Below are 17,183 nucleotides of genomic sequence, written 5' to 3' on the forward strand. Positions count from 1 at the left end.
TTAATGTACCTTCCACACCAACGTCGGATAGGTTGCCTTCATTGCAACTGAATAATTTCGTTGTCAATTTGTGAGCTTCTTTTAAATGGTTTTCTAATAATGATTCCTGACAGTGTCACCTCGAGTTTTATCATCATCAATTAAAACATTTTACCTTCATTACGATACTTTGGGCATTGACGCAAATACTGTATTGAGCGAAAATCGTGATGTAAAACAAATAATCAACTGTATGTATTTTCAATTAGTAACGATCTTTAAAATTCAATTAGTAACGATCTTTAAAAAAAGTTGTCTGTACTTCACGATTTAGGTAAGTAAAACTGTTGCAGTGCTTTGAAATTTTACTTTGAATTCGACCATTGCTATATTAGAGCGTATAACTCAGAAGCAGGGTGGATACATGAATCGAGCAATATGTGCTAAATTAGAATCAGGTAAGTCCTGTAAGTTTTACCTATCACTGTGATATACTACCATACATGCTTTATGCAGGACCGATCTGGTCGTATAGTTCTCCTATGACAAAAACACGTTACAAAAAGGATTCTTGAACATTTCTCTTTATGTAAATAGTTATTTGTTTTTTTAAATGGTAAAAATAATTGTGTGAACACATAAAATATTGAAAAATTGTATACCTACAATTTTTCAATATTTTATGTGTTCACACAATTATTTTTACCAGGTATGGTAATACTCAACTGTCTTGTATGAAGCCATTACCGACAACACTTTCTGAGATGATTGCCGTTTCAACCTTCTGAGCGAACGGACGTGATTTGGATTTACTGCGAAAGCATTGAAAACCAGTTGTGTGTGTGTGATAAAGTGGTCGGACGATATTGTGTGATAGACAATAGTGCTTTTTCCTCTGAGAGGTTTTTTTTTTCGCATTATATAATAGAACAGTGCCTTATTGTGAGCGGTCGATCGAAACGGTACCGTTAGCCGGTTATTGTTCCGCCGATCAAGGCCAAGTGTGCGGATTATAAACAAGCGGCCATTGTTCCCTGTGTCGATTGTGATCGAACATTGAAGTGAAGTGATACCGTTAGTCCATACAAACTATAAACAGTTTATTTGTGCCTTTTCCTCGGTGAGGTTTTTTGCACCTTCGCACCGAACCGTTAGCTGGTGCTTTGTGCTTTTCCTCGTAGAGGTTTTTTGGCATCAATTGAAGTGGCAATCGACCAAGAGCAGGTCTTGGCGACCGTTCCTTGCAACTGTACAACAAGCTAAGTATTGCTTTTTTCTTTATTCTACCCTTATTAGAGTTTATTGTTGCATCCCTCTTATAATTTACCACTTGCCTAAATATAACCTCGTGCTACAGTAAGCACAATGAGTCCTCCCCCTCCAGACGAAGAAATGAAGACAGATCCTAATCCGCCTGTTGTTGACAGTAATAAAACCCCCCGGATTAAGGAATATTCCGATGAACCCTCGCTATCGACCGGTCCATATGTGGTGTACTTCCGGACCAAATCTAAAGATAAAGCATTGAATTTATTGACATTAAATAAGAACCTGACGTCACATTACCCGACTATCACACAAATAGTAAAAATGCGCTCCGACAAACTCAGGGTCTCGTTGACCAGCTTAAAGCAGGCTAATGAGATCGTTCGAAATGAACTCTTTACGCGGGATTATCGCGTATATGTACCAGCCCGCGAAGTCGAAATAGACGGCGTGGTCACAGATGCAGGTTTGACTTGCGCAGATATTCTTGAGCACGGGGTTGGCGGTTTCAAAAACCCCTTACTCAAGAATCTGAAGATACTGGATTGCAAACGCTTGCATTCAGTATCGATCGCCGAGGATGGGTCAAAATCTTATCCTCAATCGAACTCGTATCGTGTGACCTTTGCTGGTTCGGCTTTGCCAAATTATGTCCTTCTGGACAGGGTTCGTCTACCCGTACGTCTCTTCGTGCCGCGGGTTATGAACTGTACTAATTGCCAGCAATTAGGACACACAGCCTCCCATTGTGCGAATCGGCCCCGTTGTTCGAAGTGTGGAGAGCGTCATGCGGATGGCTCTTGCGGAAGAGACATTGAAAAGTGTCTCTACTGCAGTGAGGGTCCGCATGATCTCTCAGCATGTCCCACCTACAAATTGCGTGGAGATAAGCTAAAGCACTCTTTGAGGGAACGCTCCAAGCGCACATTTGCAGAAATGCTAAAGAGTGCTACACCACCAAGCCCATCTGCAAATCCCTATGCTTGCTTGTCAACAGACGAGTGCGATTCAGACGACCCTCTCGAAGGCACATCTTCGGCCATCCCTCGTAGCAACAGGAAAAGGAGAAATATTTCCTCTCATAAGCTACCTAGTAAGGGTTCGAAGGTGGCCCTTGAGGGGCCTCCAAAAGTAACAGCTAATGGTAGTGTTAGTAAAACACCGAAGCAAAGAATAGCTCCTGATCTAGAAAAACTGAGATCTGATAAGGAGTTTCCAACACTTCCTAAGACAAACAAAAACTCAATTGCCCCTAAAGACCAGTCAAAGAATCAACCAAATGCTGGATTTATTAAATTCTCTGATATAGTGGACTGGATTTTTAAAACTTTCAATATCTCTGACCCCTTGAAAGGTATTTTGATGACCTTTGTACCCGTAGCTGAGACGTTTTTGAAACAGTTCACTGTAAAATGGCCCCTTCTTTCAGCGATTGTATCCTTCGATGGCTAATTTATCCAATGAGGTCAAGGATTTGATCACTGTTTTACAATGGAATTGCAGAAGTATCATCCCAAAAATTGATTCCTTCAAACATCTATTATATACCACGAATTGCGATGCATTTGCATTGTGCGAAACTTGGTTAACTTCTGAAATATCTCTCAACTTCCACAATTTTAATATTATTCGTTTGGATCGAGAAACCCCCTATGGAGGAGTACTTTTGGGAATCAAAAAGTGCTATTTCTTTTATCGAATTAACCTCCTCTCGATACCAGGTATTGAAGTTGTCGCATGTCATGTTACAATCAAAGGTAAGGACCTTTGTATTGCATCCATCTACATTCCCCCTAGAGCCTCGGTTGGGCATCAGCGGCTCAGTGATATCATAGAACTCCTTCCCGCACCAACGTTGGTTTTAGGAGACTTTAACTCACACGGTACGGGATGGGGTTGTCTTCATGACGATAACAGATCAGCTATGATCCATGATATTTGTGACAACTTCAATATGACAATATTGAATACGGGAGAAATGACACGGATTCCTGCACCACCAGCAAGACCGAGTGCGCTGGATTTATCCCTTTGCTCGACATCGCTACGGTTGGATTGCAAGTGGAAGGTAATCCCCGATCCCCACGGTAGCGATCATCTACCTATCGTAATTTCAATCGCCAACGGATTAAGACCATCGGAGACAATCAATGTTTCGTATGACCTCACACGAAATATTGATTGGAAATATTACGCAAATTCGATGTCTGAGAAACTGGAAACAACACAAGAACTTCCTCCGGAGGAAGAGTACACGCTTTTGGCTGGCTTGATTCTCGACTCCGAGATTCAAGCTCAGACGAAACGTGTACCCGGCGCGAAAACTAACATCCTTCCTCCCAATCCGTGGTGGGACAAAGAGTGCTCATCACTGAACGCGGAAAGATCTTTAGCATTCAAAAAGTTCAGAAAATATGGAACACCTGATAATTATAGAAATTACGCAGCGCTAGATAAGCAAATGAAGAACTTAGTTAAAGCAAAGAAACTAGGTTACTGGCGACGGTTTGTTGACGGATTAACAAAAGAAACATCGATGAGCACTCTTTGGAACACAGCCCGACGAATGCGAAACCAAAACACCACGAACGAAAGCGACGAATATTCCAACCGTTGGATATTCGATTTCGCTAAAAAAGTATGTCCAGACTCTGTTCCGGAACAGAAGATCTCCCGCGCCGCGACATCAAATACAAACGAAACACCGTTTTCGATGGTAGAGTTCTCACTTGCGCTCTTGTCATGTAACAATAAGGCCCCGGGGTTAGACAGAATCAAATTCAACTTGTTGAAGAATCTGCCTGACACCGCCAAAAGACGCTTGCTGAATTTATTCAACAAGTTCCTCGAGGGTAATATTGTCCCACACGACTGGAGACAAGTGAGAGTTATCGCCATTCAAAAACCTGGGAAACCAGCCTCCGATCACAATTCGTATCGGCCGATTGCTATGCTTTCCTGTATCCGGAAGTTGTTCGAAAAAATGATTCTCTTCCGTCTAGACAATTGGGTCGAAACTAATGGCTTTCTTTCAGATACACAATTTGGTTTCCGCAGGGGTAAAGGAACGAACGATTGTCTTGCGTTGCTCTCAACAGAAATTCAAATGGCATTTGCTCGTAAAGAACAAATGGCATCAGTATTTCTAGACATCAATGGGGCTTTTGATTCAGTTTCTATAAATATCCTATCTAAGAAGCTGCACCAGCATGGTCTTTCGCCGGTTTTGAACACCTTTTTATATAATCTATTGTCCGAGAAACACATGTATTTCGCACATGGTGATTTGTCGACAATACGATTTAGCTACATGGGTCTTCCTCAGGGCTCATGCTTAAGCCCCCTTTTATACAATTTTTACGTAAAAGATATCGATGAATATATCAACACATCTTGCACGCTAAGACAACTTGCCGACGACAGCGTTGTGTCCATTATAGGATCCAAAACTGCCGATCTGTAAGGACCATTACAAGATACACTCCACAACTTGTCCACGTGGGCTCTTCAACTTGGTATCGACTTCTCTACGGAGAAAACTGAGCTGGTTGTATTTTCAAGGAAGCGAGAACCAGCACAACTACAGCTTCAACTAAGGGGTGAAACCATAGCTCAGGTCTTCACATTCAAATATCTCGGGGTCTGGTTCGACTCCAAAGGCACCTGGGGATGTCATATTAGGTATCTGAAACAAAAATGCCAACAGAGAATTAACTTTCTTCGTACAATAACCGGATCATGGTGGGGTGCCCACCCAGGAGACCTGATCAGGCTGTACCAAACAACGATATTGTCCGTAATGGAATATGGATGCTTCTGCTTCCGATCCGCCGCGAACACCCATTTCATTAAACTGGAAAGAATTCAGTATCGTTGTTTGCGTATTGCCTTAGGTTGCATGCAGTCGACTCATACGATGAGTCTCGAAGTGCTTGCGGGCGTCTTACCGTTGAAAAATCGATTCTGGGATCTCTCATATCGATTGCTAATCCGATGCGATATCTTAAATCCGATGGTGATTGAAAACTTCGAAAGGCTTGTCGAGCTCAATTCTCAGACCCGTTTTATGTCCTTGTATTTTGATTACATGGCTCAGAATATTATTCCTTCTTCGTTTGTTTCCAACCGTGCTCATTTGTTGGATACTTCTGATTCTACTGTGTTTTTCGACACATCCATGAGAGAAGAGATTCGTGGAATTCCGGATCACGTGCGCCCTCAAGTGGCCCCAAATATTTTTTATAATAAATTTAGAACAGTCAACTGTGAAAAGATGTTTTACACTGACGGATCAAACATCAACGAGTCCACAGGCTTCGGCATCTTCAATCAAAACATCACCGCTTCTTACAAACTCAGTGATCCGGCTTCAGTCTACGTCGCAGAATTAGCTGCTATTCAGTACACCCTCGAGATCATTGAAACCTTGCCCAAAGACCATTACTTCATTGTCACGGACAGTCTAAGTTCAATAGAAGCTCTCCGCGCAGTGAAGCCAGGAAAGTATCCCCCATATTTCCTGGGGAAAATACGGGAACACTTGCGAACTTTATCTGAACGGTCTTATTCAATATCGTTAGTCTGGGTCCCTTCACATTGTTCTATTCCGGGAAATGAAAAGGCAGACTCATTGGCTAAAGTGGGCGCATTAGAAGGTGATATTTATGAAAGACCAATCTGCTTCAATGAATTTTTCAGTATTTCTCGTCGAAGAGCACTTGAAAGTTGGCAAACTTCATGGAGTAATGACGAACTGGGACGATGGCTACATTCCATTATCCCTAGGGTATCGACGAAACCTTGGTTCAGGAGGATGAACGTGAGTCGCGATTTCATTCGTGTTATGTCTCGGCTCATGTCTAATCACTACACATTCAACGCACATCTTCGGCGTATTGGGGTCATGGAGAGCGGTCTCTGCACCTGTGGCAACGGTTATCAGGACATCGAGCATGTCGTATGGTCATGTGTGGGGTATTGTGACGCCAGGTCTGTTTTAAAGGACTCCCTCAGGGCCCGAGGTAGACCACCTGATGTTCCGGTTCGAGATGTGTTGGCGAGTCGGGATATATCATATATGTTACTCATATATAAATTCCTTAAACACATTAATATACAAGTGTAATCTGCGTTAGTTACCCCTGTTCCTCGACTGATGCTAAGAAGAAACTCCACCCACAGGTTCGACACTAACATCCGCCCGAATCTCCCCATCCCTCGTCTGTCCACCATCTTCATTGGAACTAACAAGATCTTTCTGCTGTCACTAAATTTTCAGTTTCCCCCTCCCACGTTTTTTCACCATCTCGATGTCAAATAATTAGATCTTTGTCGTTCTTAGTCATTTTGTTCCCATATCCCCTTTTTACTCTGTTCTCCGTAATATTTACTTCTCTGTATTATTTTTTTTTTCATTTTCCTCCGTAACATCATCATCATTGCCCACGGACGGCCGCTGTAGGCTATGAGATGAATATGGGCCACCCGCCTGGTATTCGTAGCCTGGGGGTGTTCCCCGCGAACCCACACGGACAGAAAAAAGCGGCTAATACCAAGATACTTACCAACGTGTTACATTCAGTACGCCGGCCGGTGCCGATTGCCAGCTGAAGGCGGGATCTGCCAAAGTCATTACATTATCTTAACATAATATTGTTAATTAAAATTAGAAAAAGCCCTTGGCATCTTAGAGCTTAAGCAGTGTGCCTTAATAAATTATATAATTGAAAAAAAAAAACACTTTCTGAGACATTTTCGGGTAGTTACGATTCTTGGACACTAGCTCCAAGAATAATGACGATTGAATCGGTTAAAAGAGCAGTTGAGGATTTAGCTCAGTCTCTTAGAAAGAAATGGAGTTCTCCTAGTGGTACTCCAGAAAGGAAATGAACATTTAAACTATTTGAAAAAATTCTTACTTTTAGCTCAGTGACTGAATATGTTCCTAGTGCTTGAACAAGTTTTCTCACAAAAGTAATCTTGTTTGGGAGTATTCCTAGATATTGAACGTGCCTTTGATAACGTGTTTTTCAAATCAATACGGGAAGCAACTTGAGAGGTCATGGCATACCTTCAAGTTTAACAAATCGAATACGCGCAATATTCAACAATCGATTTCTGCACCCATCGCTACGGTAGGCAGTGATTAGGAAATTCTTAATCTTTGCGTGTCTTTTAGGTGCTGTATTATCACCACTTTTATGAAACCCAATCGCTAGTTGGTTTGATAGGTAAACTTAATGACCGGCATATGGTTTGTTGGTTATTTGTTTGAATTAAATTGAAGGCCTAAACATTTTAAATGCTTCAACGAACGATTTCATTAAGCCAGAACCTGTTTTACCTCTATCAACCAGCACAAGATTTGTTCCTGGACTGTAACATTCCAGATATTGAAGAAACTTATAAACATGCGCTAAGAAAAAAGCATTTTTACCATATTTTAATCTTAAAATGCCAAAAAGTCTGTTGCATTTTTCCAAGCATCACTGCAGGCTCTGACTGGGCATTGCAAATTGATTTGTGTGAATGCGACTACGGTACTTCGCATCATCTGACACGTAACAGCTTCGCATTGATGTAGCTAATGTCGTTTTCGTTTTTAAATTGCACTACACCGGTGTAGCGAAAGCTGCACTGAAACCGTTCGTTTTTACCAATTGAACTACACCAGTGCTACACTTTTTCTGCTCCGATACCACTGGTGTAGCACTCTTCAAAAGTTTGGTGTAGCTCTGTGCAATGGAATCGTTTATTGTAGTCAATGGTTACTGTTTATGTTTTCGTCATTTTTGTTCGTTTATTCATGCCTCAGTGTAGCACTGCTCCGGTGTAGTGCAAATTAAAAACGAAAACGCCATAAGTTCTTCCTGGAGTAAATGAATCGTTTCTGCATTGACCTTGTCGGCTGCTCGGCCATCCATGGAAGTTGTCCATCAATGTCAACTTCCCTTTCTGAGCAGCCTAGATAGCCGTGTAGTGTCGGTAGCGGTTCCCCAACTGGCTAAGAATAACGCTACGGTCCACCTGTACTGATGGTATGAGTCCATCAAAAAGGTAAGCCGTGTGGCATCCGGCGGAATTATTTTCTAACAAGAATTGATCACCTGGTTTCCTGTTCCATGTCGTAAAAAACCACAAAAATAGGAACTCCTAAGTCAAGGTGTATTTCCGTGCCGAGGACTGAATGGCTGCAGGAGGTTAAACAATGCAGTCGCAAACGGAATATCTTGGGTTTTTCCCTTACTGGATACACGCAACGCTTAGCAATCGACTTATTTGTTCATCGCTTCGGCAAGCAGAGATTACAAAGCTAAGTGTCGGTGGGTGTCCTCAAGGTGGTGTACTATCTCCACTTTTATGAAACCTAGTCGCTGATGGTTTGTTAAGGAAACTTAATAACCTTGGATTTCCGACTTATGGTTTTGTCGACGATTATCATATATTGATGACCGGTATAAGCATTACCCCTTTCTTTGATTTAATGCAGCAAGCCCTGCGATCTGTTGAGCAATGGTGTTGTCAGGTTGGATTATCAATGGTGTTTCCACTCGTCGTAGGATAATCACAGGAGCTCGTCCATTACAGTTCTTCGGTTCAGAGGTCACTGTGGTTGACCAAGTTAAATACGTCGCAGTTATTCTTGAACTGAATTGGTCTGCTCATATTGACTTCAGGATTCAAAGAGCTTGCATGGCTTTCGGCCAATGTAGACGAGCTTTTGGAAAATCATGGGGACTCAAACCCAGATACATTCATTGGATCTACACAACTATCGTTAGACCAATTTTAGCATACGGATGTCTTGTATGGTGGCAGAAAGGAGAAGTTGCGATAGTTCAGTCACAGCTAAATCATCTTCAAAGGATGGTCCTAATGGCGATGACAGGAGCATTCACGACAACTCCTACTGCTGCTCTAGAGGCGCTACTGTGCATTAAACCACTACACGTATTCCTAAAACAAGAAGGATTATCTTGTGCATATTGTCTTAAGGTAACAGGGCTTTGGAACAGTAACCCTATAGACTATGCTACTAGCCACACTCGCTTGTGGTCTCAAATGGTTATGTGGGATGAGTATTTACTCACTCCTAGTGACCTAACTCTCACATGCAGTTTTCCTTTCAAAACATTCAATGTGAGCTATCCTCTTCGTGAGGAATGGTTGACTGGTTATTAGGAACGACAACTTGATGAACACATAGTTTGTTATACGGACGGTTCTTTGTTGAATGGTCGTGCTGGTGCTGGTGTCTACTGTCGTGAAATGAGGCTAGAGCAGTCTCATTCATTTGGTAGATACTGTACTGTGTTCGAAGCAGAAATCTACGCGATTCTGTGTGGAATACAATCGGCACTTCAGCAGAGGATCTGTGGTAAACGAATTTATTTTTGTTCCGACAGTCAGGCAGCTTTAAAAGCACTCAGTTCTAATGGTTCACGGTCGAATCTGGTGATCATATAGGGTTTAGCAGATTGTTTGGCATCCTTTATGCGGTACCGAATTTACTTCTGCTCGTACATACTGGGAATCGTTCTGCATTCTTCCGGGAGTGCAGAATGGTGTCGCTTTTGTGAAATCTCTAAATCCTCTCGGGGGTTGGAGGTTTTATAAACTGTGCATCGTTCATCAGAAAGAACGCACATAGTAACAAACCTTAGTAGGTTTTACAGCAGACTGTTCGGGACCTCGTTGAGGTTCTGAATTTACTTCTGCTTCCACTAAATGCGATCCCCAGCAGATTGTTCAGCATCCCTTAGGGGTTCAGAATTTACTTCTGCTTTTTTGTGTTTTTGTGTCGTCAATTTTTCCCATCCTCCTAGTCCAAACCTCACCATTTCCTTTCAATCCTTCCCTTTTATATATCGGGAAAATGATCCTAAAAACAAATTGATGGCAAGGCACAAATCTCCGAATATCAAGGGGAACGTGCCATTTGAGCCAATTTGTTCTGATTCCTGATGGTGAACTCAAAGTGAAGGATATTGTATCGTTTCTGAATGTGGTAAGGAGCTGTAGTCAGTGGGGTTCATCATTCTTCCTGGAGTAAATGAATCGTTTCTGTATTGACCTTAAAAGGTTTTAATAGGTTGTTTGGCATCCCTCATGGGATCCCGAGTTTGCTTCTGCTTATGATTAATACCAATCGTAGTGCATCCTCCCGGACAGGCCGAATGATGCCACTTTTATTAATTACGAGAAGACATGGTGAGGTATATATCTCCAAACTACCTGGGGAAGATGCTACTTGTTTCAATTTGTTCTGTTTACTGAAGGTTGTATAAGCCATGTGGCATCTGGTAGAATTATTTCAACCAGAACTGATCCACTGGTTTCTTATTTCAGGCCGTGAAATCGACGCAAACGGGAACTCTGTATTGGTAAGGCCAGCAAGTGGTCCCCTGTAGTACCTGGCTGAATTACTTCCCACAGGTGCGGTATGACTAATCCACGTGAATGCTTCAAATGGTGAGTACTTGGTTTATAAAGGTGATGGTTTCAACTATCTTTTATACACTCACTTTCAAAAACATTTTGGCAGGGCACGTTACGATTTTTAGCAATTCTTTGTATTCGAACAGTTGAAAAGTCCCAAATTAACCATTTATGGTCCACTTTAAGTATTAAAAAGCAAGTCTTCTGCAAATGGCATGTGCAGTAATTTGATTGATAATTATTTTAATCTTCAGCATAAAAGTTTAGCGTTGTCGGCACTGAGACCGTTATTAAGAAGTCCTATTGACTACTTTTTTGCAATCATCTAATTTTATCACCCACCCACGTATGTAGCTATCTTCAGAACAGCTCATTTTCCTTTGAGTAGATGAATGCATGACTTCAAAAAGATAATCCATTTGTTTAACATCCTTCATGCGATGTCGAACTTATTGTTGCTACCATCCTTTTCCGAGGATGCAGAATGGTTCCGAAAAAAATTGCACAAATTTAAAAGTCACCATTTGGAACAGATCATCTGTCATAAATATTAGCGATGTAAACTTGAATCATGGTCCCAACATTATATGGAATATTTTTTTCGGTTTTAACGATATCAAACTAACTAGAGATTATAAGAAGAGAAAGAATATGAAATTATAGAGCCATAGTACTCAAGGAAGAGCAAGGATGTGAAGTATAAAGTGCGGAAAAGTGAGACGTGACAAGGGTCATTTAAGTAAGCAGAAGGCTTCTCGTATCTAAACTTTTACCTTATACCAGAGGAGTCGAACTTAGGCATCTTAGCTATACGAGTCTCTGATATGTCAGAAAGTAAAGGCAAAGGTCGTTTGCCATTTATTATCCGAACCGGATTATGGAATGCACAAATTAATGAAACATATTCATATTTGAGTTACATGTACAATGTTTTGTTTTTTTTAGTAGATGTAGTAATTTCTGTGAGATCTGTTATCCCTTTTCGATGCATTGTCTCAAAGAATACGATAAAAATTTGTGTATTCGTTCCGAATCGAATTTGCACGTTGCTATAACAGTATTATTACACATTCGTCGATCAAATTTTTATGTGGTATTGTTTCTTAAAGTTTGGTGTCTCTTCTGATGAGATGATTATCGGTATAATAATCCTTGATTTGATACTTTTTATGAGAACCATAAGCTAGCCATCTTCGGACAAGCTTATACATAAAGTTGATGGCTCTTGTATTTCGTTTAATTGTAAATACCGTAGGCACAATCGTCCACTTAAAGGTAATGAACATGCTAGAACTATGTATGTTTGGACCAACGTCGATTATCATATCATTGATAAGCGCACATAAATTATTTATTTCATGCTGATTTCTGAAATCATGTCTAATTAAGTCCAACTCTCTTGCACTTTCAGAATTTGAATAATAATTGCGGGTTTGTTCAGCGAAATGGAGGAAAAATATCAACACTTGTTCGGGTATGAGTCCCATTCTGTGTAAATTACATTGAGGTAATATTATTTTCCATTCAAATCGTTAGGTGAAGCATCATTTCACAAATGTTTCTGTATTTAGTATATTTATGATGTGTCATTTCGAGTAGTTAAAAATTCACACGTTTCTTAGGTATGACTGATCCTATTGATTCATGATTCTAGAATGAACAGTTCCACGATTAGTGCTGCATCTTCCAAATCTGTCAGATTAAACTTAAGCCATATGTTACAGATCTCTACACAAGACGCACACAACAACGATGTGCTAACAGCCAAACCGTATCATAATTTAAGCAACATTTTCACCTTATCCTGACAGCTTGGAAATCGCCATTCAATACTCGAATCTGTTTCCTACCACCGAATTCCATAATACACAATACAATTCATAGCAAGTGTGAGCATAAAAGACCTACCTTCATCTTCTGAATCCGACATAAACGTCTCGTGGATGGTTTCCGGGGCCACAATCTTGAACTTTTCGTCCACGGTTTGAGTGACACTGGTTTCTGTAACCACCTTCAATGTCTCGACAACGGTGATGTAGCCAAGTTTATCTGCAATGGAGAGGGCTGTTTGTCCACCATTGGTTACCGCTTCCGGGTTGGCTTTATTTTTCAGGAGTAAATTGATGATCAACGTGTGGCCTTGCTGAGCGGCCTGGTGTAAGGGGGTGTGCCCTATGTTGGTTTTCATCTCAATGTTTGCATCATTCTCCAATAGGAACTTTACCATGTTTATTTGACCAAAGTGTGCTGCAACGTGCAGTGGAGTGAATCCGGTTTTGGTTGAAGGATCAATTTGTGCGTTGTGATCCAGGAGGGTTTTAGCTATGTCAGTATGGTCTTCCTGAGCACACAGATGAAGCGGTGTGAGACCATTCTTGGCGGCATGGTTAGGATTGCCACCATTTTCCAGCAACAGTTTTGACATATCCCGGTGTCCTTCTTGAGAACTGAGATGTAATGGTGTGAAACCGGTTTTGCTTTCAGCTTTTGCATCTGCTCTGTATTCAAGTAGAGTATTAGCAATGTCCATTTGATTCTTCTTGGATGCAATGTGCAACGGTGTATGACCGTTCTTGGCAGGAGAATATGGAGATGCGCCTTTTTCTAGGAGTAGTAATGCCACATTCTGATGATCGTAATGACTAGCAACGTGCAAGGGTGTTACACCGTTTTTACCCTGAACGTCAATTTGGGCGCCACGTTCCAGTAGTAGTTGTGCGCATTTCAGATTACCATATTTAGCTGCTAAGTGAAGCGGTGTAAATCCTTTTTTGGTGATGGCTTCCATGTTGGCATTGTTGTCCAGTAGAACAGCGAGGACATCATCTTGACCTTCCTTTGCAGCTATATGCAATGGTGTGTAGTTGTCCTTTGTAACGGCGTCGATCTTAGCACCGTGTTGCAATAGTAGCATCACAATGTCAACGTTGCCGATTCTGAAATGCACACAACTAATTAGTAAGAACTTTTAACGCTATGGATATGAAATAAACGTACCTAGAAGCCACATGTAAGGGAGTTTGATCCTCACGTGCCTGTGCATTGACATAAGCACCATTTCGTAGTAGAATCCTGATAATATCACTTTGCTTTGCTCGCGCTGCCAGATGTAGCGGAGTTTCTCCTCGCACCGTTGGAATATCGGGACTAGCGTCGTGTTGTAGCAGATAAATCACAATATTCATGCAACCCATGAAGCTGGCCACATGCAGTGGAGTAAGTCCACTCTCGGTAGTTGCACTGATAGTAGCACCGTGTTTCAATAGGAGTTCAACGACCTTGATTCGGTTCTTCTTACAAGCGATGTGGAGTGGGGTGAACCCATTCAATGCCCTAGCATTTGGGTCTGCATTTCGATCTAGTAAAAGCTTGGCCACTTTCACGTGACCACAGTGGGCAGCCACGTGTAGTGCTGTTAGATAGTCAATGGTAATATCGTCTACAGGAGACTTATTGACCAGCAGGATTCTCGCCGCACTCACGTGTTCGCCTTGTGCTGCCATATGAAGCGGTGCAAGACCATTCTTCGTTTTCGCAATTATGTCGGCTTCATTCTCCATCAACAGCTCGATGACCTGGTCATGCCCGGAACGTGCCGCGCAATGCAACGGTGTTAGGCCATCTCGGGTGATGCTGTCGATGCGAGCCTTGTTTTTAATTAACAGTGAGACCATATTCAGCTTGCCCCACTTGCAGGCAACGTGCAACGGAGTGATATTGTGCTTAGCGGTGAAGTTGACGTCGGCACCCTTCTCGATCAATAGCTGAGCTACGTTGACATTCCCGTAATGGGCGGCTATGTGGAGCGGCGTGAAGCCACTTTTTGATGACACGTCCGGGTTGTGCTCGTTCTGCGAAAGATACGATGATGGTTGATTAAATAGTGAAAATTATTGAACTGTGTAACATCCTGAACTAATAGTGCGGATGGCGAACTTGAAAAGTGAAGCTAGCAAAAAATGCCTATATTCCTCACCTCGAGTAGCAATGCCGCGGCTTTGACGTCGTCCTTCTTGGCAGCTATATGCAACGCAGGTAGCCGCACCTTACCCCTGGTGTCACTTTCCAGTAAAACTGCGACGACTTTGTCGTGACCTTGCTGCATGGCTACGGCTAAAGGTGTGAATCCGTCCTGTGGTGAGATCAACAAAGAAAAGCGTTAATTTAAATTATTTCTCGGTTTGAAGCGCCATATTAACATACCTCCGTAGCAAGGGCCGGATTCGCTCCTTTTGCCAGCAGCAAATTAACACACTCATCATGGTTCTCCTGGGCTGCCATATACAGTGGCGTAAAACCGTTCTGAGATTGCACGTTAACCGAGGCATTATACTGGAGCAGTAGCTGGATGATTTCTTCTTGACCGGCCAACGAAGCTATGTGTAGTGATGTGTTTCCTTTCTTCGTTGCGTTGTCCACGTTAGCCCCTCGTTTGAGTAGTTCCTGGACGATATCGAAGTGCCCATCCTTGGCAGCGAGGTGTAGTGCGTTGAGACCATTCTGAAAACGGAACACAAACAATGACGGTAAGTATAAAAATGTTCGAAATAGATTTAGAAGTTTTGTAGCTCGTTCATTTCAAAATAACAAAAATTTTTATCTTGCTTCAACAGAATAAAGTTTTTCGTCAAAAGTGCTTGATGTCAGTAACCCAAGGCCGGAAGCGCTGGCAACCTCCACCCCCCTTAGAAAGCGCCTCTATCTATTGCCGTTTTGCATTGAAAAACACTGGTGGCGTGGATTGCTCTGGTTTTGCACTTTCGAGCAGAAATGCAACATTCTGACGGTGTTTCATTGCCATTTCTGCTCGAAAATGCAAAACCAGAGCAATCCACGCCACCAGTGTTTTTCAATGAAAAACAGCATATGATTACCCGTTTGATATGGATTAGCGAAAGGTAAAATGTTTTGTTGAGTAAAAATCATGAAGGAATGAATATTTCCCTTGTGATGTATATCAACTAAAATCTTTCTGAGTTTCATTACAAAAACCAAGACATTTATCATTTTATATAATGTTATAGTCACATTGAAGTATAACTACAATTAAATATTAAGCTTTGCAATTCACAATTGTTCAGTATGATTCAGTCAAACAATCTTAGGAGCATTTTGGTGAATTTCAGTTGATAGCCAGGTGATGATTTCATTTGAAGAACCATGACGCAGTATGGAGAGACTTTACTCACTGATAGGAAGTATGGAAGATTTTTTCTCTGTCCATACCCTCTTATGTAACTTTCGATCTAGACACAACGCTCCCATGTAAATCGCTGGTCACCTACGACAATCAACAGGATACATGTCAAAATTGCCAGATAACAGTTCACTATGGTAAGCCATGCGAAATACTGAACAATAAGACATCTAGATCCAGGGACAATTCAGCTACTTCTTTTCCGGTTCCAAGCAATCCCAGTATTCCTGAGATATCATTTAGTAACACTCACATCGACGGAACCATCAACCGCAAACATTGTACAACAAGGTACGCCTGTTACAGTTAATAATCAACCCCAACGCGTGGAAAAAATCAAAAGAAATTCAGAAACCCCGGACGAGCCCTTGAAGAGGGTGTGAATAGCGAACGATTACCTTCGCTTCACCCCCCAATAAATAGCAAAGAAAGCGCCTCTAACCCAAGGAATAGGATAGCAACAAGATCAAGTAATCAAAAATAATGACCGGATCCGGTCAGCTTTAAGGTGATGAACCGTGTAAAATATATATTTGAGAATAAAAACTTTGACATTATTACTTTTCATCATCTACACAAGAGGACATCGTTAAATAAACTTAAAAAGTCTAATAGACCTGAGTTGTCTTCTTCTAGTAAATTTGTTATTTTCTACCCTCTTTAAAATTTTCTTCCATTAGTTAAATGCCCTTAAGTTGTTATAGAACATCAAAATGCAATCGGATAGTGGAACTGAACTCATGACAAAAACGGATTTTCTGAACAACTCAGATAACGCCATTTTTCAAATTTTTGAAGATATAGTCGCGTTGAACATGATAAACGTCTATTTATCGTACTATTTCGTGTTGATTTGTTTGCAAAGAGCCCTCAAGTGGATTAAGGCGTCAACGTTTTACCTTTTTTTAGTAAATATAAAAAAGGAGAGCAATCGCTCGAACTTTAGGAAAAAATTCCCGACCGAGGACCGAGTCTCATATACCATAATCGATTCAGCTCGACGAACTGAACAAATGTCCGATTGTGTGGAATCCTCGTTAGCCTGAACGCTTTTGGATTTTTTGAGATCGGATGTTTATTTTTCGTGTTCTACGAAGTTTTATGTTGCAGTATTATGTTTACTTTCCATGTAGAGTGTACGATATTTACTGACAATGCATCAGGTTAAGATTAGAGTGTACGCATGGCAAGATTCGAAATTATGATAAAAGTATCTAACAATCCGTTTTCTAGCGATAATGTTCCGGAAATGCTAAAGAGACTTGTACATACATGTAAATAGAACAAATATAGTGTATTTCGA

At 41.3% G+C, this 17,183-nt stretch overlaps 2 protein-coding genes across 8 annotated transcripts in view; one reads left to right on the forward strand and one right to left on the reverse strand.

The window, feature by feature from the left end:
- The window catches only part of LOC131429415 (ankyrin-3-like), a 164,665-nt gene that overhangs the window by 50,701 nt on the left and 96,781 nt on the right, over positions 1-17,183 (reverse strand). For all 6 annotated transcript variants that reach the window (XM_058593505.1, XM_058593504.1, XM_058593508.1 and 3 more), the window contains exons 3-6: positions 14,887-15,183; positions 14,660-14,815; positions 13,681-14,534; positions 12,592-13,619 (exon numbers count right to left, since the gene is read on the reverse strand). In XM_058593505.1, the coding sequence (XP_058449488.1) occupies positions 12,592-13,619; positions 13,681-14,534; positions 14,660-14,815; positions 14,887-15,183 (2,335 nt within the window). The remainder of the gene's footprint in view (positions 1-12,591; positions 13,620-13,680; positions 14,535-14,659; positions 14,816-14,886; positions 15,184-17,183) is intronic.
- LOC131429416 (zinc finger protein 569) overlaps positions 1-17,183 on the forward strand; it is a 141,219-nt gene that overhangs the window by 657 nt on the left and 123,379 nt on the right. The window contains exon 3 of one of the 2 annotated variants that reach the window (XM_058593511.1): positions 12,095-12,190. The exons of the other annotated variant lie outside the window; for it this stretch is intronic. The gene's annotated coding sequence lies outside the window, so the exon portion shown is untranslated. The remainder of the gene's footprint in view (positions 1-12,094; positions 12,191-17,183) is intronic. 2 annotated transcript variants of the gene reach the window in all.

Source organism: Malaya genurostris, chromosome 2 (assembly GCF_030247185.1).
Source record: "Malaya genurostris strain Urasoe2022 chromosome 2, Malgen_1.1, whole genome shotgun sequence".
Taxonomy (NCBI): domain Eukaryota; kingdom Metazoa; phylum Arthropoda; class Insecta; order Diptera; family Culicidae; genus Malaya; species Malaya genurostris.